Genomic DNA, 23,626 nt, shown 5'->3' with positions numbered 1-23,626 from the left:
CTCTTGTCATGTTGAGGAACCTTTACTCTGGAAGCTCAACTGCTTTCTACAGTCTAAAGACAAAGCTCTGCCCAACAAAAGCTGCACGTCTTATGTTTTGTGTGTGTAAACATGTGGACGCTGACAGCCATCATGAAAACGCAGGAGGAAGAACAGACACAACATGCACCAGATTTACAGCAAAGGCCTTTTTGCTTTGATGCCGTGAATGATGCTAATCCAGACGCGGAGCAAAGACGACAGAGGTTAAAAATACAAAAACACATGCATGAAGCGATGCCAGAGAAGCCCAGCACACACACGGCTCACCCGGAGCTTATGTTAAAGCGCACATTTGCTTTGAGGCATTCGATAACAAAGAAAGTCTCAGATCAAATTCTGCCTGATGGGAAGCCAAAGTAAATCAGGAGATCAGGAACCTGGACGAGAAGAACCAGCAGCTGCTTCACCACAACACCTGTGCACACAATCCATCGGCTCCACGAGACTGTGTGTTCTGCAAACACTGAACAAATACAAGCAACTCCACTTTTTAAAATATGCAATGATAGCTATGATGATCATTGCAAGGTTTAAGTTATGATAGCATTCGCTTTTATTCCGTGCTGAGGCGCAAAATCAGCTATTATATTCATTATTGACCTTGCCCTCTTACCTGTAGTGAAAAATAATCGCAGATAAACATTAATCTGGACTTGAAATAAATTACCCCTCTTTATATACAAGACAGTCAAGGTCAGCATGACCAAATACATTATTTATGGATCATCATTATACAGCCGGCTTTATGCGATCCCTAATATCTCATGCATTTAGGCAAGGAATTCTTATGTTTTTGGAACAAATATTAATTCAGATTAGGCCTTGAGAGAACTGCGATTATAGTTATTTTTAAATTCCCAAATGACATTTTGGACTTAAATTAAATTAACACATGAATATCATTTACATTACGTTCCCACAACCCGCCAAAATAAAAGTTTGGTTTACCTTGAAGGTATTGTGGCAGAAATATTATATGGCCACACATTTAGAACACATTTTATAGGGCCCTATTATTGTAAAAATAAATAAATAATAATATTCTGTGAAAAGATTAATTGAGATTAATCACATCCAAAATAAAAGTTTGTGTTAACATAATATATGTGTGTGTGCTGTGTATAATTATTTTGTATATATATATATATATATATAAATACATATGCATGTATACATTTAAGAGTTATTTGCATGTAAATAGTGTATATATATATAAATACATCATTTTCATTTATACAAAATTATAATTTGTTCAATAATAATAATGAATAACACATTTTCTTAAATATATTCATGCATGTGTGTGTATTTATACAAAATAATTATACACAGCACATACACATGTAAACACAAACTTTTACTTTGTATGCGATTAATCACAATTAATCTTTGAATAGCCTATAGTATATATATATATATATACATATATTATATATATATACATATTATATATATATTAAATTATACACACACATACAACACACACACACTAATATTTAATTTAGCCATCAAATCGGAGTCTAGAAAAAAAAAACGGAAGAAAGAAAAATTAACAGAAGAAAAAATTAATTTCAGAATTCTATCAAATATTACAGTTAGTATAATAAGCTTGTTTAAAAACAACAACTGAAAAGTGAACTAAGACTAAAGAAGATCAAAGAGATACAAATATTTTATATATATATATATATATATATATATATATAATATTAATGTCATTCTACCCATATAGCCCTATGCATATAGAGGCCTTTTTTTATGATTTTAAGTGAAATATCCTCTTAAAGTGTTCGTAAAGATAAGTTAAGAAAATGTATATTACATTAATTATTTTTAGGACAATTAATCAGCAGCCAAAATGTCATTATCATGACTGTCCTAGAACAAGTTAAAAAAAAAAATCAATTTAGACATTAAATAAATAAAAGTGTAGCTCTGGTCAAAGCTTTGAATCATTTAAAAAGCTTTCTCTGCTACTTCGCAATCCTTGACATATGTATAGATCATGAAAAATGTTTAGAACTAAAGGTTACAACCACTGACAACAAAAAACAAGGTCCTCCAATGACATCTACGTGAAAACCGATTTTCACTTCAAGGTCCTTTAATCTTTTTGAAGACTAAGTCAAAGTGAAACTTTACCTCACATTCTCTATAAACATTCATACACATGTTATCGGAGACCTTGGAGTGAGTAATAATTAAGCCATTGCTTCCTATGCAAGGAAAACTGCAAACTGCCACTATGGGAGGGTGTTGTGTGTGATTGTGGTATAGCTTAGATGTTGATTACTGCTCAAGGCCAAAGAGAATTGGGTTCCTCCATCAAAATATTGTATTTGACCATTTTATCATCAATTATTAGGATCACTTAGTAAAGTAGCAGCACATCTGTTCCTGTAGTCATAGTCAATCATTTTATCCCTTAAAACTCACCAAAATGAGACATTTAAATGTTTTTTCCTGAAGAAAAAAAATTCTTCATGCCTTAAAATATCTTGAATGTAACTCGACACCCTCACCTCATTTAATATAATTGCTTCAATGATTATGGAAATGAGCCCTGCCTCCACTCACTCACTCACAGATCCACTGGTTGATGGTCACACAGCGATTTCAAACTGTGTTTTTGAGACTGTCTTTGGTTCACTGCAGTTTTAAGCAGAAAATACTCAGCAATGCTGTCGACTTATGAATTTACACATGGTTTATAGCGTATTAAAAACACCACATACACACATAAACAACATTAAAAGTTCAAACTTCAAATGTTCAACAAAGTTCAACTACATACAATGGAAGTCGATGGGGTCCAAAACAACCATATTGGCTTCTATTGTATTGAAACCTTTTTTGGTGTTTAGCAGAAGAATACAAAGTACAACAGGTTTGAGCGGAGTAAATAATCAAAGTATTTACATTTTTGTGAATCTCCCTTCACTGCTCAGCAAAACAAAGTATCAGGGAAGCCACAAACAAGAGTCGCCAGTGTCTTTGTGTGGTCTTTTGTTTGATGCCTTCTAAAATTCAAAAGCCATGGCAGAAATCAGTCTTGTTTCACACTGTTGTGAATCCGAGTTCTAATGGGGAATAACATGGGAAGTCTGAAGGGGGAGGGACGTTGTTCCAGAGCTTTTGGCAGAGGAATGGGTTCCTGTGGGGGAAGAGAAAGGCCTCGGTGTCAACAAGGCACAGGCTGCGAAGGAATCTGAGCAAACTTTTACACAAAGGATCCCCTCAGCGCCCGGGGGCTAGAGAGCCGTTTCACTGGAGAGGTAGCCAAACCAAACCATAAAACGGCTTGGGCGAGAGCCATTAGATCAGCTCGCACTTAAACAAAACACTCTTTCTATAGCAGCCCCCAACTGCCCTATACAGTCTCCCGGTAGACTTGCATGTATGACACACACAAAAAGCAATAGGATTTATGCAATTCCCCGTTAAATTCCTCTGTACAGGGAAGAAAAGTGTTGGTTTTTGCTCCTCGCGGTCCGAACTGCGAGAGCTTTGTTTCAACACTTGGTGGAGTCCATGATACGACTAATAAAAGGCAACTGAAGCCAATCCCGATCTATTTAAAAGTTATTCAGTCAGATGACGATTCATGCTTCAGCTGAAATCTTGACGCACAGTGTGTATTTAATCCTCTGAACATTCAATTATGCATCATGTCAGGTATATTTCATGTTTATCTCATAATTGTCTTTTCAAATGTTTTATTCGGTGCCGAAACAAACTTATAGAATCGAGATCTCGGGTTAAAACAAAAGCAGATCCTGATTCTCACTTTATCCACAATCAAGCAGATGTAATCATCTGCAACTTAAACTGCTACAGCATTTTTAACACTAAACAACACCTGCACTTCCGAATTTTGCAGGATGTTTTCATGCGTTCCAGAATGAGTGCGAAGCTGGATCTGACAGGTCTGGCAGAGGAAGGGTGCATTGATTATTTTAGCACTAAATGAACATGCACACTGCTGTGTGAGTGATCTACAGACGGGAGAGGAAGATCGTCTCCCCTAAGCTGGATTAAAGGCCATGCTAACACTCGTGGCTAATGGTCACGGGGGAGTCCAGTTTCCTTAGAGCACGACGACACCGACGTCACGATCCCAGCTGATAAACAACTCAAGACTGAAATAAATACTCCAACGTGAGGGAAACCATTTGCTATTCCTTTTTTTGTACACTACTTTTGAAATAGTTTTATTCATCAAGGATGCATTAAAGTGACGTAAAGAATTTTTCTGAGCATCAGATCATCATAATATTCAGCTTTGATCACAGGAATAAGTTAAACTTTTATGGAAGCTTGTTTCCGCCACAGAATAAAATATAATTGCGACATTCTCACAATTCTGACATTTTTTTCCTCACAATTTTGTAATATAGAGTTACCATTCTGAGGAAAAAAAGTCAGTATTTTTCCTGGTCTTAACTCGCCGTTCTAACTTCACTTCTGACTTCCTTAAAAAGGCATACGCTGTTAGAAATCCCGCTCAAAAATGTGAACCAATCAATGGCCTGTTTTGCAAATTCCTTGCAGTGAACATGTTTTCCTGGCACCGCATGGAGAAGGAATGAAAGACGCTTTTCTGATTCTTAATCCCACTTATTAATTCACACTCTTCAAGAGCTCATTGACAGGCTTTGGATAAAACACATTTTTTTCCGTGTTCTGTTTTTCTCAATTACTGCCAGTTCTATCGCTACGGCTTGGAATAGATTTTAACATTCAAAACTTAACTTCAAAGCATGCTACTTTCTTCTCTCCAAGAGCTGGCTGTAGTTCCACTTAATGAGTAATAATTGACTTACACCCGTTTAGACTGCAACGGCCGTCTCCGAATGCGCCTGGTGGTCTTTCACTGTGGCTGGAGGGAATATCCCTGTGTTAATCCCACTGGAAGTGGGTCAAAGAGTCGGGGGACGCGGATCCCAGACAGGAATGGACAAACCCCCCCCAACACACACAGAGAAAACCTGCTGGGATAAGATCTAAAGGCCAATTTATACTTCTGCGTCGAGGGTACGCCGTAATGTGCGGCGTTGGCTACGCACGTAGGCGACGCCGTTATGAGCATTTATACTTCTGCGTTCAGGTCTTGTTGCTCTGCAGTACTGCTCCAAAACGCTAGTTGGCGGCAGAGAGTTTTAATGTCCCACTGTGTTTAGATTCCTCGCGGCTAGGTTACTACAAGCAATAGCGATTGAAAGAGAGTGGATCATGTTGGAGTTGGAGCTTATTGAGGTGGAAAAACAGTTCACTTTAGTGAAATTACTAAAACTGAAAGGCAGAAATGAGAGAAGATGTCAGAGGAGATGGTACGTGCGGAAATCATAGACAGTGATGGAAATGCGTGAGGAGGTACGTGCGGAAATGCGTAGGAGGAAATGCGATGCTACCAAGCCGACCAATCACCGATCTTGCGGTCCGCGTCGTCGCGACGTGTAGTTACATTTTTGAGGAGGTGCGCGTCAGGCGACGGCGAAGGGTACGCGCAATGGGACGCGTCTGTGCGTATGCTACGCCGTACCTACTGCGCGCACCCTACGCAGAAGTATAAATTGGCCTTAAGCCTCAACCTCTCCAATATTTAAACGAGTTAAAAAAATTAAATTACAGCAGAAACCTTCAAAGCTCATCTGTGAAGGAAACACTTCAAACTAAACACACAAATTAGCTCCTCACTTTAACATGCAATTTATCCAATGCTGTGATCAGATAAAGGCTGTCTTCGCCCAAGCACATTATTATGCACAGAAAATATATAATCAACAGTAATTAAGCAGAACTCAATTCAGGCTAATAACCTCACATTATTTGTCACACAAGCTCGGGCCATTACTTTATCTGACTGAGGTGAGATCATGAAAAATTTATGATTTATTATTAATATGACAAAACAGAAACAAACAAAAAAAAATGCCTAATTGAAAACTACAGTGTTCACTACAGCCCTTCCATGAAGACAAACACTAATGCTAGAGATGCACAATATATCAGCCACCATATCGGTATCGGCCGATATGTGTTTATTTTTAATGTTATCGGCCAGATGAGAAAATTAATTAATGGATTATTACCTTCAGCTGAGAAATTTTAGATGCACACTGTTCGACATGAATAATTTGTAAAATGATCGAAATCTCTTCAAAAAGGAGTGATGAATTAATGCAACATGTGCAGCGCATGTCTGTCATTTAGGCTACAATTACTAGGGCTGTATTCAACCAAAGAAATCCTTAGTCGACCAAAGTCGAGTCCTGCGCAACGATTAATCGACAAAAAAAAAAAAAAAAAACGTGATGTTTTGATTAAACATTTTTTAAACAATTGTCATTGAGCATTTATAAAACAACAACGAAAAAACATCACAAATAAATAAAACTATAATAATAATACAATTCTTTGAAAATTAAGTGATTTTTTAACTGCAAAATGTGAAGAGCTCTGTCCTAGGTCTATAGTACAGTCCCAATCGCGCACCTGACCACACCACACGCTGCAAAAAATATAACTGCTATCTGCCACATAGTGAAAAATCCCAACAAAAGCTCTCGTTTATACAGGCTTTATATTCTTCTTTACTTTCAAAGTTATGGGTTAACTTTAGTCCTGACGATCAAGGCGTTTAAAACACACAAAAAAACAAATAACTTAAAACAATCCTAATAATAGGCTGTAGGACCGCGTATAGGTTTATTTTCGTTTGTTACATTATTTAGGCTATATTTTCAAATGCGTCAAGTGTACAAACGAAAACATTAAGAAAACACAATCTATTGAGTCAGCATGATATAGCCGTTAAAAGGCTGCTCGGGTCTTTTGCGCGCTCAAGTTCGATTTCAAATGTAGGCACGCGACTTGCGCGCTCATAATGGAGCAACGCGATCGCCTCCCTCCACAGTCTTGTCGTCTTTGTTTTAAAATGCAGCCAGACAAAAGATTTAGATTTCCTGGACATGTTGTCGACTAAAGCCAAAACAAGCAGCGTTCTAACTGAATGAATACAGCATCCCTTACCGAGCGCGAGCAGCAGCGCAGCTAGCCACAGGTGCGGTTCCCGAGTGTATTATGTGTGTGCGCTAAACTGTGGCGCAGTTACAAAAATAGCCTAAATTAAAGCATTTTAAAGTTGGGGACAAAACACAGGCTAATTATATTTAGAATACAGTAATAAATAACTGCTTATAAATGAATAAATATCAAGGAGTAAATCATTTAAAAATTCTTTCTATTGGTAAAAAAAAAAAAAAAAAATGCAACTGGTCGACCAATAAGAATGTCAGTCGACCAAGACGGCATCGACCGATTAGTCGACTAAACGACTAAAGTTGACAGCCCTAACAATTACAATGAGAACACCATTATAATAGTGTTTGGGACATGAATTTTAATGATGAGACTTTTGTTTTTGTTATCAGGCTCTCAAAAATTTTAAAAACCGTTGGATTTAGATTTATCGGCCAATATATTGGTTATCGGTTTTCAGATTTAAAAATTATCGGTATCGGCCAATATTTTCATGTGTGCATCCCTAACTATTGCAACATCATCATAGTTACCAGTGTAACGCTGACATTTAGCAGAAAACCCATCCATCAAACTACAGGTGGGGAAACTAGTTTGTTATCTTGAGATCTTGGAATGATTAAAGAGGCTATAAGCAGGAATAAGAGATTAAATATTAAATTAGGTCCTGGCGGTGTCCTTGAATGCCCTGGTGAGGAGAAGCTAAGGGACACAGTTAATGAAGTCTGAAGAATCTGGTTAGGTATTAAAGGAGAAACTAAGAAAAAACACGGATACTATAAGGGAACAAATGTTGACATTGCAAATATTACCCTGCAATATCTATGCAGCGACTCATTTTCCAGGAAACAAGATTAGGAGGGGGGAAAAAAAATCTAAAAGCAGACTTGATATCATTTGCAGCAAGGGGATTTGAAATAATTTCCTTCATCTGTATCAGATCAATGTGACAACTTCCACAAATCACACCGAGGCAGATTGGATTTCTTCCACTCGTCCAGCTGGGGAAGTGACCAGCGCTGTGCTTTTGTGACACAGTACTGAATGAATCTTTTGTTTAATAACGCTTGGCACTGCGGAGTTATTCCAGCTAGGTAAATTCCAATCCGTGGCATGGAGGAATTTCAATCGCTGGGCCAAGTCTCAAAGACGAGTCTGGCATGGACCAGTGGTGCCTGAAGCCATTCAGATGCAAGTCATTTTAAAGCTGGAAAATCATGCGGTCTAAGAAATACATCTGGGTACTTAGAGAAGCTGAATAATATAGTTTATCCTTGTGACGTCATCGTCGGCCGGAGTGACTGTGGTGTGGGGTGCGTGTGTATTACACGCGAATGAACGTTTAATTGCGTCTCATTAGCACGTAAAAACTCATTTTCAAGTACAAATTACACGACAATTCACAATGTGTGCCATAGAGACACATTTACGTGAGAACAGGCGGATTTGCAGTTATCATTGCGAATATGCTGAATTTAGGGGTTAAAAAAAAGAAGAAAAAAAAAACACTATATATTGTATTGACAACTCATCAATTTAATATGTATTTACCACTATATATTCTTCATAATTCAGTGTTTAGATAAACACTGAAAAAAACTCTACAAGTTTTAGGGCTGGACGATATATTGATATGTGATCACTCGGATTTAGATCTACCTTTATTGTATTTACATGATACATTCACAGGCAAACTGTCTTCATGTATTTCCCGTATAAATCAGGCTCATGTCAGGAAACAGACTCGTGGCTGCATGTCAATATCCACAGATCACTGGATCTTTGGTACACTTTATCAATTCCAAACTTTACGTAGTTTAAACTGCTAATCGTTCATTTTCCCCAATAAATCCAGTCACTCAGCAGCTCTTCTGCCACTCAGTCCGAATGAGGGAGTGCAAATGCATCCACTCTATAACAAGACTGCCAAAGAAACATTGTTAAATTGCAAACACCAACAACAATAAACCAAATAAAAAAAATTGCAGACCCGTCAAGCTGGGTCATTTTTGCATAGCTCAGCTCGCTCATGTTCCAAACAGCTGTTCTGCCCTACAGACACACACACCAATTAACAGCACCACATCCTGCTGAGAAGCACCTCGGCAGCATCATGGGAGGGAGAAACATGGTGCCAAAAATATCTGCACACCGACCAGCATTAGAGCCATGACTAACCAGGAGTGAGTGGGATATAGAGCGCTGACTGAGTCTGAAATCCCATTAATGAGCACTCAGGCTTTTTTGAAGTGATATGCACCAGGTAATTACCCTCACAGTGTATCAGTGAATTCTAACGGATTGTGATTCAATGTGTTTGACTATGCAATCCATCCATTTTAGAGATTGGCAACAGTTAAAAGTGGATTATTGATTAACTTCTATCTGTTTAATCAGAAATCGCGGCTAGCGTGACCGATCTACTTGTGAGAGTGTAAACATTTCAGGACAAAAAAAGATTCCAATTACGGTTTATTTACACTGGGTCAGCTTCCAATTACGCAAGGTCGTACGCCCATTCTCTCTGCTGAGAGAGTGTTATATTTCGAGCATATGAGACGTGTCCAAACAGATCCAGACTGGATTGCTAACTTGCTATAATATCTGAGATTTGAGTAAAATTCCCATGGTGGAGGTGTCTTACGATGAGTGTAAAAGCGTTGTGATATTAAAAACAGCTCACAACTGTACCTGAAAATGTGTTATGTCAAATGGCTTTCTAAAGCAATAAAAGTGTCGCAATCTGGTGTAAAAACACAGGTCTGCTGGTCTCCATGGCACATGAAGCATAGCTTCAAAAATATTCAAGATGACAACTCGCTGAAACAGCTTGCGTAAAAATTGCACATTGCTGGGTTAATTGGACTGTATGATGCTTTTGCAAAACATCTTTCAAGCGACCCAGCCGTGTTCAACTGGTGTTAAGTTATAATCACAACGGCAAGAAAGTGTAATTATGAAACAAGTGCATACTTAGTATTTATGTAATTATAGAGTAGACACTGCAAACAATAAAGTAAATTGTGACCCAGTTTGCAACGTAAAGGCAACTTTCCCATACAAAACTTTACAATGGTAACCAGTTTCCCAAAATATCACAGGCTTTGACTTTAAAACCTCAGGTTAAGGCCACTTCTCAGAGTTAAAAGGATAAATCACTCAAAAATGAAAATTGTTATGATTTACTTTCCCTCAAATTGTTACAAACCTTTACAAGTTTCTTTGTTCTGTTGAACACTAATGTTGGTACTAGTCAAACAGTTGATGGTAGCCATAGGGAAAAAAAGTCAATGGCTACTAGTTACTAACATTCTTTAAAAATATCTTCCTTTTGAGTTCAACAAATTAAAGAACCTCATATAGGTTTGGAGCAACTTAAGGATGAGTAAGTGATGATAATTTTTATTTTTGGGTGAACTATCCCTTTAAGCAAGGTTTAACATTTGGCATTTATGAACGTGGTTTACACCGCTATCTGGGTTGGTGGTTCAATGTCATAGAAAGTAGCTTAGCAAGACAACCAATCATTAAATGCATAGGTGTTTACCTAATTAAATATTCATGCGCTTTGTAAAGCGGCAGGTAGGCTAATTTCGCGCGCTAAAAAGTTTTAAACCGTTAAATCCGTTAGAACCAAAACAGACAGGACAAATGCCGATATTTTCACAGGTAAGTTCTAATAACTTAACAAAATGAATTGGATTAATAGGCACTATTAGATTAATAGGCACAATTTATAGGCACTATAAATTGTTAACAAAATGAATTGGATTAACGTTAGGCACTTCGTAGCTCATGTTACCTCATACATTTTAAAATAAAAACGTTAAAACCTGACAATTAAACCAGGAAAAAAATTAAGTAACGTTATATTAGCAGGGTGAAACACGAAGTTTAACCCATTGCTAAGTGCAACAAACTAATTTGCCAATTTAAAATGTAACTTAAGTTCCGTGGCTTAAAAAAAAAAACTATTGCTAGCTAGTATTAAGATTGACAGGTTAATTTCCGAAATATCGCGACCACAAGAAATCAACGTAAATTTGAGGACTTACTTGTCGTACTCGGCGTTGTCCTGGTCACATCGCGCGTCCTTGTGTTTCTGCCAGTCTTTGCCATGTTTGCAGGTGGTGAGAAGAACTACATCCTCCGCGTTATGAACATGATGTAAGGCATTCCTCGTGTCCGAGCCGATGCCGGTCAAATAGCGTTTCCCTTTAAATACCAACATATACTTTCTAAAAGGTGGAATGGTGTTGTATTTCAAGTACCCCCTGTCCCCTCCGGTCCTTGGGTGATCCTTGGAGAATAACGGGATGGATATGTCAAAGTTAGGTCTGAAGTTCTCCATACTGATGCTTGCTTTGGCCAGCATGGCCTGACCAATGTCAAAGCCCAAGTCTTCCGTATAGTCAGGCCATGTGCCGGAATACAAATTAAATATGAGGTGATTTCTACCATTGTTCCAAAGAGGCAAGCTCTGCACCTTGGTTTTGAGATTGTGCACGTACTGTGGTGATAATTGGTCTCGATCAAGAGTGTCCAAGCTCAGGACGAACAAACACGCTTGACCAGGGTCAGAAGTGTAAAACCTAGAGCCCTCGATGGTGGATAAAATGTTCTGGTAACTTTCCGAGATTTTCTCGCCCTTCTGCTGCGGATACACGTAGACTTTGAATCCGTTCCTTTGACATAAAGTGAAGTCGAAGCATGATTGCATGCGGCACCGTTTGCCCTTGTAAACGCTCGAGTTAACGTCTCTCTTCTGCCTGGGCGATATATGCACGTTATATCCCTCCGTGTCCGAATGGTCCCACGGGATAAAGTGTTGTAAGGGATCGGAAAAGTGCGGCCACGGTTGATCAGGACGATTATATCCATGTCGGCTCCTGGACCCCGTGGCCGCCGGACCCGGGACCGCCCCTCCTCCGAAGTAAAAGAGCAAAACTAGAAAGGCGCCAGTCAAGAGCGAGATCAGATATCGTTTTTTGGCCTGCATGTGTCCAGATCGCGGTGTTCGCAAATAAATTTCAAGTTTGTATCTCAGCAGAAGCAGCCGCACCACCTCCTCCAGCTATAGTACCGCTCCGCCATCTTCCAGCCTGCGAGGATTTACAACTCTTCAGATTCCGATCAGCAAATAGCAAGCGATTGATCAAGCGCATGTGGGCGATTTTACATCGGGCTCCTCGATCTCCCTCGTCTGTCTAATACTAGCGACATTTCACAGTGCAGCCATTACCTCCAGCAAACGCACCGGTTTTGATCATTAGAAACACATAATCAGGTATAAATACTCGCTGATTTAGTTTTCCCGCGGAGGATTAATAAAAACGCAACGAAACGCGTCGCACGGGAGAGTTGCAGCGGCACTGACTCACGGGGTCTTTGGAGGACAGGGGGTCCCGTTGGAAAACATGCAAAGTCGTAAATAATAATGCAACGACCGAGGTTTATCTCCGATGCTTTGCGTTTCCAAACCACACGTCCAGGCTGAACTAAAGCGTAACTCCATGCATTCACCTCCGAAACAATAACACACACACACACACACACAGGACAGATCACCGTAACCTCACGAATCCCTGCATTTCTCTTATTCCTGCGCTCTCCGTGGACCTTCACACACGCAAGAAGTGGATTTCCTCTTCACCAGGACACCGGCTCTGGAAAGCGACGTTTCGCGTTTAGCGAAGAAAAAAAACGGGCGAGTTTCACAGGATGTTTCCTCCGCGAATAAAATCAACTGAGTTCCTTGATCCGCGAGTCCAAACACCTATTTGCTCAGTTGTTCCGATTGTTACTCTGTTACATTCCAATCCCGACACGACGCCAGTGTGCGTGACGTCACGTCATGGTGCATCGTGCGTTTTCATTGGAAAGAGCAACCGGATGGGGCGGGGCTTCTACAGCACCCATTCATTCCCAAAGCAGTGCTTCTCACAGAGTGTAGATTTGGACTTCTAAGTTCTAACCACTACACATTCAAAATGGGCTATATGCACGCATAAGTTCCGCATTTGACGTAAGGATGCTCGTCCATTTCCGGTTGTGTAGATTAAAGCGGAGGAGAACCGGAGAAAACGGGATTATGGCAGAGTCTTCAATATTTGCTGTCCTCCCGTCTTTGAAACGAAACGTACATACGTTTAGATGTAATTTTATATATAGATATGTTTATTTAATATAATTTTAAAAAGAAGCATAAACACAACGAGGGGTGTCTGTTTTATCTGTTTTTGTGACTAACGTTTCATTAGTATAACCATGGAGTATAAAATTCAATATAAATTCTCGGTATTGCATTGGACTCTATGATCGGCGGAAGTTATCGAGCATCCCTAATGCTTCACCGGAAATAACGCCGTGCATAGAGCCCATTGAATCACTTTTTTGAATGTAGATATTTTCTTTTAATTCAGCTTTCAGAAAATCAGTTTGCCCTATAATAACATTACCACTCAGAGCAGAGGATTCTTCTTCAAATAGAACAGACAGTTATTTCAATTCCATTTAAAGATAAAAGTTAGCTAGTATATTTTTTCTCTTTTACCTCTTTATATATTTGCTATTATTATTTCTAAAACATTTCTACCTTAATTATGTGGTGATTAACTTTTTTTTCTTTGTGATGCTGATGTTAATAAAAGCTTTATTTGCATGACTTATTATGTGCAATATTGCCAATACCGTACTTGAAATAGACAAAACAGAAAATGAATATAGCTTAAAAAAGAAATGAGATGAAATGAAGGGAAGCATAAATATAGCTTTAAAAAGAAATTAAGTAAAATAATGGTGATTAAAAAATAACTGGTGCCGATTCTGCCAAAAATAAAATGTGTTTTTCATTGGTTTGGATATCTTGGAATAATTTTGGGTATTGCCTTAGATTGAACCCCCATTATAATGACTTAATTATTATAACTAATTAATATAAAAATCTGATAACTCACACCATTTCTAAACAACTGACTTATTCACGCTTTATTTAACTAATAACTGAAAGAAGACGACTGGATTACCCAACGGATTTGCTTTTATATCTTTCTGCTGATCAGAAGCCCGGCTCTATAGCACTTCCTCTTCCCAAAGCCTCTCGAAGCTTGTGATAAAAAGCCCCAAATTTGGGCCGCTGTAAACAAATACCCGTGTCTGGACGGGGTAAGCCGCGAGTTCAGAGAGTTCTAAGCCCTAGGAAAGACAAAACACCCTTTGAGAGTCCTCTACCCTCCACTGTTCCAGGATCTGATAAAGCGCTCCAGATGATGTAACACACTGCATTCCCTGTGTTGTGGAAAGGGCTGGGCTCAGTGATATGGAGACGCTACACAGGTGAATGTGGGAAGACCACAATAGGAACACCTAATAAACGGGATATGGAACACAAATACAAATGCTTAACGAAGCCAACATCAACTGTACTGAAAGATTGATGCCTTTATACATATAAATCATGAGAGGAGAAAAAAATCAATAACAGACATATTGTGTTAGGGAATCTTTCTTTGGCCATAGAACATTGAAAACAAAAAAAATGAAAAAACATTAACAAATAAAAGAATTATATAAAGATGTATATTTTAGTTACACAACTAAAATCTCAATAATAATAATTAAATACATTATAATAATATAGTAATATAAATAATTAAAAACATTTAAATAAAATCAGCATCATAAGTAAATACAACATATAATGATAATAATAATATATTTAAATATAATAATAATTATAATAATACAATTTGATTTAAATAAAATAATTATTTAAATAATTAAATACATTTAGATAATATAATATAATATTTTAATAGTGGCCAAAAGTGATATCCAGAGGGTATATTTGATTTTATTGTTGCAATGATCAAAATATGACAAAATGATTTGGCGACAAAAAGGCAAACAACAGCTACAGGTTTACTTTTACTAAGTGCAAAAAAAAGTGAAGAGAAAAAAAAAAGCTGACGGAAAAAAAGCATGGGTTGACTACAACGTAATCGGTGATTAATATTTAATATTAAAAAATATTTTTAATGTGTGTTCAAAATTTTGGTTCAAAAATGATAATGGTGTTTCATTGCATTAACATTAATAAAAGCACAACCACAAAGTAAGGCTTACAAAAAAAAAACTTTATTAGTTTTAAAATTTTGAATAAAGATGTCATTTTCCTAAACTGGCCACTACTGTATAGTAGAATCTGCCATTGTCTTGTAAAATGTTTAAAATAAATCATGGGCATGGAAATGCTGCATGTTTCTGTTTGATGTCTCATAGCTGTGTATTGTTGATGTCTTTCGCATTGTTCATGCTTGCTCACTCTATTGTATTTTTTATCTCGCCAAAGCCAAACAAGCACAGCTGTTTAGCTGCAATGCCATGGCTATGCTTTCAGGGGATGTTAATATATCAGGATCCCGTTCGAGAGCCGACAACAGTTGAAGAATCAAGCAGCGCTCCGTGACTAACACAGACATAGCCGTTGAGTAGGTGTGGATTCTGAAGTCCTGCTCCTCTTGTTTAACTCTCTCTGGTGCCCTCCAGGCAAATGAAGCTTTAGAAGAGAAAGAAAAAGCACAAAACTGGCACACAGCGTCTTTAACGCATGAGTGTGGGATGGCGAGATACCTCCTCGTTGCTTTATTTATTTAAAATGACCTTTCCGTACTGGAACGGAGTTCGCTCTTGGCAATGTGAAGGTTTAAATGTTGGAAGATGTAGGAGGGGAGAGCAGCAGAAACCAAACCCAAGAGGGAGAGAGAGAGAGATGGAGAGAGAGAGAGAGAGAGAGAGAGAGAGAGAGAGAGAGAGAGAGAGAGAGAGAGAGAGAGAGAGAGAGAGAGAGAGAGAGAGAGAGAGAGAGAGAGAGAGAGAGAGAGAGAGAGAGAGAGAGAGAGAGAGAGAGAGAGAGAGAGAGAGAGAGAGAGAGAGAGAGTCGAATAAGGAAAAAAGAGCTCGAGTGACTCCAGGGAGAGCAAGGCAGTAAATGAAGCAGAACAGGTTAGATGTGTTGATAGGTTTTTGTCCTCATTAAAAAAAGCCAAGTTCTTGACTTCTGAACCCCTTCATTTGTATTCTGTGGCAATTTATTCCACACAGATTTAGACTGGAGAATTGGGTTAGATTGTGGTGGTGAAATGAGAGTTTCTTTGCTAAACTCCAGCCAGAGGATTCTTCATTTGGCTCTGTTTTTTTTTTTCAACTTACATGATTAAAAGAGAGAGAGAGAGAGAGAGCGAAAGTACAGGAAGAACGATGCCCAGAAGTACAGCGGTACTTCAGTTTTCAAAATGAGTAATGAAAAATTACCATTAATTTAACTGCATCATAAACAAAGCTACTTTCTTTAATTATTATGCATGCAGGATCATGAGCTCACAATTAATTAATATTCAGGTGAAGGGTGTAATTCGTGCACCACTAACTAACATGGCAAGATTAATGATTGTTTTCATACTGGTTTTCTCAACATTCTACCCAGTTTTCCATTGGTTGGGCAAACTGACACTTCACCAAATTCAGTGTTGCCATGCTGGGTGTTTAAAGCCTTCCTGTGGTGTAAATCAAGCTATTAATGTTGCTTATATGTGGTGTTTTTAATATACGCTTTAACACACACCATGTGTAAATTCATAAGTCGACAGCATTGCTGAGTATTTCCTCCTTAAAACTGCAGTGAACCAAAGACAGTCTCAAAAAAAACACGGTTTGAAATCGCTGGTGTTTCTGACATCACAAACGACCTTGTGACCAATCAGATCAACGTGTGATCGTCAATCAGAGGATCTCTGAGCTAAGTGAGTGAGTGAGTGGAGGCGGGGGGTCATTTGCATATTCATTGAGCTGCATACCAAATGAGGCAAGGGTGTCGAGTTACATTCAAACTATTTTAAGGCATGATAAATAAAAAATAAAAAAAACTTAAATATGTTGATGACATGAAAAAATGAAATTTATGATCATTCTTTGTTGGACCTCAAAAGGAGAAATGTAAAAAAAAAAGATCAAATAAAACTGTTGATGTGTATTCAAAGTGTTCTGAGGGAATAAGACACAAACCTTTAATTTATTATTTAGCCAAAATCACAAGAGCGTGTTCACAAATTTGCATTTGCTCAGCGGTTCACTCCAGTTCACACAGGAAATTATAGAGCGAGGACAGCGAGTAATCAAAACACGCACAAACCAATACACAAAAAAAGGCAAACCAAAAAAAGGAGTATACTTTTTTCTGTAAAATAACATTTGATTTCTCCGAATGGTGTGTTTGTGTTTAGGAAACTTCCCTGATTTTGTCGTCCGAAAAAAACTAGGATAGGGACAAACTATCCCTTTAAGATGCTCAAAAAGAGCTATGTTTTTACAGCACCAGAGCCACAAAGTTTCTTTTCAGGGAAATTAACCTAGTAATGGTTTATTTTGTCTTTGCATACTATGTCGGGTGTGGTGAAAAGATTTTAACATCAACAAAAATTACACACTCACCTTTAAGAGAACTTCAAAAACACTAAAACATGATTTAAAATGTGAAAGACTGCCAGGGTCACACAACACCTTTCCTTTCCCATACATTAATATCCATTTTAACTTAAATGCTGGAAATAAAGTTCATGTCATGTTATATATCTGTCATCTCAAAATTGATCCTGATCTGGTGAATCTATGATTTCTCTGGGGGAGGACGAAATATAACATTTGGCCCATTGTGCCCTCACACACACACTCACACACAGATTTACAGTGTCTTTGATGACCAGCAGTGTGAATGTTAATGCATTACCTCCTCAGGCTGAGATCAGAGCCAGCTTTCTTCACACTCTTTGAACTTCCTTTTGTTTTCTCTCCCAGTCATCAGGGTTCCCAGACACAGAACAGGAACAGTTATCTGGATGGATGCCTGTCAGCGAGGGATCCTCAGATCTTCCTGGGTATGTATACACACACCCACATTCTCATTCACACACACACACACACACACACACACACACACACATACATCTGGACTATCCATATATGTAATGGTTTTTATACTGTACAAACTGTATATTCTTTCTTTACACTAACCCTACCGCTAAATACACACATACGCACACGCACACATAAATGGGGACTCTCCATATAAACGTAATGATTTTTATACTGTACAACCTGTATATTCTCTCCTTACATTTACATTTATTCATTTAGCTGACGCTTTTATCCAAGGCGACTTACAATTGCTATATATGTCAGAGGTCGCACGCCTCTGGAGCAACTGGTTAAGTGTCTTGCTCAGGGACACATGGATATCTCGCAGTGGATTCGAACCCGGGACTCTCACACAAAAGGCATGTGTCTTATCCACTGCGCCATCACCACCCCCTTACACTAACCCTACCGCTAAAACCTCACACACACACACACACACACACATAAATGGGGACTATCTATAGACGTAATGGATTTTATACTGTACAAACTGTATATTCTCTCCTTACATTTACATTTATTCATTTAGCTGACGCTTTTATCCAAGGCGACTTACAATTGCTATATATGTCAGAGGTCGCACGCCTCTGGAGCAACTAGGGGTCTCCTTATACTAACCCTACCACTAAATCCCCCCCCCCCACACACACACACACACATATACACGCACACACACATTCTCACACACACACACACACACACACACACACACACATATATGGGGACTCTCCAAAGACATAATGGTTTTTATTCTGTACAAACTGTATATTCTCTCCTTTTACTAACCGTAGCGCTAGGAGAGACAGAGTGTGTGTGGTTTTTTTTTTTAGCTCCATACGGTTGTAAAAATACAAAATAACAAAATATAACCAAAAAATGTTAATGTTATTATTTTGTGTCAGTACAGTTGGTTTAGAACTTTGAAATGTGTCGGTCAAATTGACCCGTGAACATCACGAACATAGCAGTAATTTTGTTTGTATATGTCAAAACACATCAGCATGTTGAAACTTTGCATGCATGTTCATCATGATAAATGAGAAAAAGTCACAAAATATCAAGAAAACAAAAAACAAATATTAACCAGTATTTCCAACAACTAGAAAATGTACCAGTACATTGAGAACCAATATGACGCACACATAAAAAAGCCGAAACTGACAAGTGTGGACATGTAAGGCAACTCATGCAATGTGACAGTGAGGGTTAATTAAGTATCTTTGTCACGTCGCCCGTGAACACACATAGACCCAAACACAGCATCTTCAACATGTCCGCAGTGTCACACTGACAATTCACATGCTTAACTAAACTGTGAATATGATGAAAGCCTTCTGACTTTTTTAAAGTCAGCCAGGCGAAGCTATCAGTTTGAGTGTTGGTAAAATCTATCTTTGATAGATATCTTTGTGTTTTCTTTCACTTTGCAAACTGACCCACTGAAGTGCCTTATAAAACAGAGCGTTATTCAGATGTAATTTTCACTGAAACAGGAAGACAGGGCAGGGCATAACAAGCAGCTCCTCCCCTTTTTAAAAATAGCCAATAGGCCTTTATCACATTTCTTGGTTTGGAACGTTCGAAATCGCCAAGCAGTGTACTCGCACTTCCGGTGGTTACTTAGTTACCAGATAAACTATGGCTGCCTCCTCTCGCCGGTGCTATTGCAGTGTACCGGGTTGTTCAACATCAAAACAAAGACAGCCATACCTTAGCTTCCATGACTTCCCAAAAGACGAACACCTCCGCAAGGCTTGGGTGAGATTGATAAGGAGGGACGAAGGTCCTTTGTTCCATATAAGTCGGGGTAGTACGTTTGCAGCTTGCACTTTGACGAGGAAAGCATTTACGTCTCGAAAAGTGGGCGGAGGAGACTAAAATCCGGTACTACACCAAGTCGATTTTCGTGGAACAGCTGGGGGGAGACTCGTGTGCTTCGCCAGTCAGTTTTCGATCGGGTTAATGCGCGTTTTGAAGTAACGTTAATTGAAGAGTCACAGAATAGCGACTCTGCTATAGAGAACGCGGATGAACAGCCCACAGTCGCGGAGGATCAACAACCCGCGGCCGCCAGTGATCACAATTACTCCCGCGACTCCGCAGGTGGACTAGATGCTGATGCTGCTGCCGAAACCATCAGGCAACTGGAGGCACCACATCGTCTTGGCCAACTTTTGGGAGATTCGAGAGAGAAGTAGTCCAGCGATAACAGGCAGCCATTTCGAACGCAATAACCGGAAGACGCAGTACACTGCTTCAGCTATTTTTGACGGTTACTTCCGGCGTTCTATTTTGATGCGATAAAGGCCTATAGCGTTTTGTTTATGTCACAACTCGGATCCATTGAGGAGTAATTATGATCGGTTCAGAAATCGTCGGGCCAATCAAATTGCCAGGGCGGGCTATATACGATGATGGACAGATCTGAAGTTTAGTAATCATCACGTTATCAAAGAGTGCTTGGGTTGTACTGGTTTCTCTCAAAGATGGCCGCTGCTGGAGAATTGAGATGTATAGATTCCTCTATCGCATTGTAAAAGAAATCAACTGCGCATTCATTCTAAACAGAGAACTGCAATCAAGGCATTTGTCGATTGGAAAGATGTGTTTGCAGTCCTTCCTACGGGATTTGGCAAAAGTTAATTTATCAACTGGCTCCGATGGTTGCTAAGAAGAGGGACGCAGTGAAACCCTGTGGTCGTTGTGGTTTCTCCTTTGGTCGCGCTCACGGAGGACCAAGTAAAAGAAGCAACACTAATTATTTTACTACTTTTTCCAGCATATGTGTAATTGACCTATGCCTAAGCCACGCCCCCTCCATTCACTCGGACACAGAGTTCGGGGACAGACGCTATGGCAGCGGTAAGAGTACAGTAGAAGACAATTGGTGATTTTTGGAGACAGAAAGATTATATATCATCTCAAAGTCACCCAAAGGGCCTTAACTATGCATTGGAGGGTTATATTAAAACCGATTTAAGCCCACCGCAGTGTATAGTTGTCATTTTCCTTTTGTAAGTATTTTTATAGATGTTATCCATGTTGTATGTATCAATGCCATGCAAGGAAACAACCATTTAAAGGAGTTCAAGAGAAAAAAAAGGTATTCACTTCCTTCCTGTCACATGAGGCTGTCAACTTCCTACCCCTACTTCCAGGAAGCATGGCGAAGGCAAACCCTCCCAAAGAAAGCTCATTTTCATATTACTTAGAAGTATTTTTTGTTAACATATATATATATCTACATAATGAAGGTCTCTAGAATCCTCCAAACAAAACAAATCTTACAATAGATCGTCTCAGGTTACGACTGTAACCTATGTTCCCTGAGAACAGGGAACGAGACAATACGTTGAATGACGCAATGGGGAACGCCTCAGGCGTGACAGGTGTCTGAAATCAAATATCAACTCACAGTAATCAGGTTGACCGGCGACAGCCGTGCATCATCAGCTTGAGTGATGAGCGCGTCAATCTGGATGTATAAGAAGGGCGCCTTGAAACCGTGACAACATCCTATCGTCTGAAGGGACTGTTGCAGGCAGGCCCCGAGGCATGGCAACGAGACGTATTGTCTCGTTCCCTGTTCTCAGGGAACATAGGTTACAGTCGTAACCTGAGACGTTCCCTTTCGAAGGGAACTCAACAATACGTTGAATGACGCAATGGGGAACGAAATACCCACTCCGCCATGCTGAGGGGAGTGCATGCCTAAAGGCAGTGACAACTGTCAGAACCAGTAATTCCAAGGAACACTGAAACCACTCACCCTATGTTACATCGGGCTGTCAGTGACAGCACTCCCTACCGGTCATAGCCCAAGCTAATGAACCAAGAAAAACCAGAACGTAATAACGTGGGTAAATCAGGGCCAGCTCAAAGGCTTTAGGACCACAACTTCAAAATAGAAGGGGTCCCTTCTAGGGAGTGTGGCTAGGGGGCCAAAGGGACCCCCAGCCAGTCACTATTCAGGAGAACACTCCTCCTGAAATGCCCCCAGGCTGGCCTGGTGATCTGTACTAAGACACACAGTCTGGCCATAGCCTGTCCGTCCAAGACAGAGCCTCTGGAAATTGCCTAGAAAAGGCATCCAAAAACTGAAGGCCCGCGAAGCTGGCAGAAACCATCGAGTTTCGGATCACAGAGACGGGATCCTCCGGAGAGTGTGACTCAACCTCAAAACAATGGGAATCGTACACTCAATCCACGAGTTTCCACCCAGTGCTCGCTTTTGAGCACTGAGGAAGTAAGAGAGGGATCAAAATCAGGAAGGTCAAAGAGACCTAAGACCTGATGACCCCATGTGTGGGGAGCTCCGATACATGAGGGCTCATGTCAGGAAGGCCGTAGGTTGTGCGGCCTGAAACCCAACGACCACAGCATGTGGAAGCTCATCCTTCAGGAAAGCCAGAGGCTAGAACCTGACAGACCCACAATGTGGGGCTACCTTCGAAAAAGGTCTAATGAGACCTAAAACCACCAGTTGTGGGAGATAGCTCGAACAAGGGAAGTGCCTGTCGTAATGTATTGCGACAAAGACACATCTAGAGTGGGACCCAAAGTGAAGAACCGGAGTCTGAACCACATAAGAAGGGACCGAAGCATACTGCGCGTGACCCTCACCATAAGAAATGGATTTTAAAAAGTGCACAAGACATCTCGTCGGGTGACTTACCACAATAATAGGTGAAGTATGGGTTTGTGTACTTCACTCTGAATTCAAGAAGGCCTGGTGAGGCCTGTAACCCAGCAACCACAATATGTGGGAGCTCATAACCAGGAAGGCCTGTTGAGGCCTGTAATCTGGCGACCACAGTGTGTGGGAGCTCATGACCAGGAAGGCCTGGTAAGGCCTGTAACCTGGCGACCACATTGGGTGGGAGCTCGTACTCAGGAAGGTCATTGAGACCCAGCCTGGTGACCACAACCTGTGGGAGCTTACTCCACCAAGTGGAAGCTACTTCTTCCAGAAGTTAGCCAGAGAAGGGCGTCCCTGTAGCCAGTGACAGGACGCCACTTAAAGTGGGACCCAAGGGAAGACCGGGGTCTGAGCCACATAAGAAGGGACCGAAGCATACCACGCGTGACCCTTACCATACAAAATGGATTTTAGAAAGTACACAAGACATCCCGTCATGTGATTTACCACAATAATAGGTGAAGTAGGGGTTAGTGTACTTCACTCTGAATTCAGGAAGGCCGAACTTGAGGCCTGTTATCTGGCAGCCACAACAAGTGGGAACCCATAATCAGGAAGGCCTGACAAGGCCTAACACCCGATAGTCCCAATGCATGGGGAGCTCACATTCAGGAAGGCCGCTGAGGCCTGCAGCCTGACATGTGAAGACTCACCACTACAACTTAGCGACCACGAAAGTGGGGGTTTCACATTCAGGAAGGCCTGGTGAAGCCTGCAACCTGACATGTGACAACTCATAACCAGGAAGGCCAATGAAGCCTGAAGCCTGGTGACCACAGAGTGGGAGCAAAGTGCTCAGGAAAGGTGGTGAGGCTGTATTCTGGCTACCGCAGCATGTGGGAGCCCACATTCAGGAAGGCTGGGTGAGGCCTG

The 23,626-nt window shown here is 40.0% G+C and overlaps 1 protein-coding gene across 1 annotated transcript in view; it reads right to left on the bottom strand.

Moving 5' to 3' along the window:
- The window catches only part of ext1b (exostosin glycosyltransferase 1b), a 113,570-nt gene extending 100,646 nt beyond the window's left edge, over positions 1-12,924 (bottom strand). The window contains exon 1 of the mRNA XM_089122956.1: positions 11,139-12,924. Coding sequence (XP_088979082.1) covers positions 11,139-12,082 — 944 coding nt within the window. The 5' untranslated portion in view covers positions 12,083-12,924. The remainder of the gene's footprint in view (positions 1-11,138) is intronic.
- Between the last annotated feature and the right edge of the window lie 10,702 nt (positions 12,925-23,626).

This window comes from Pimephales promelas, chromosome 18 (assembly GCF_988280905.1).
Source record: "Pimephales promelas chromosome 18, fPimPro1.hap1.1, whole genome shotgun sequence".
Lineage (NCBI taxonomy): Eukaryota > Metazoa > Chordata > Actinopteri > Cypriniformes > Leuciscidae > Pimephales > Pimephales promelas.
This window is presented reverse-complemented; position numbering and strand designations above follow the sequence as displayed.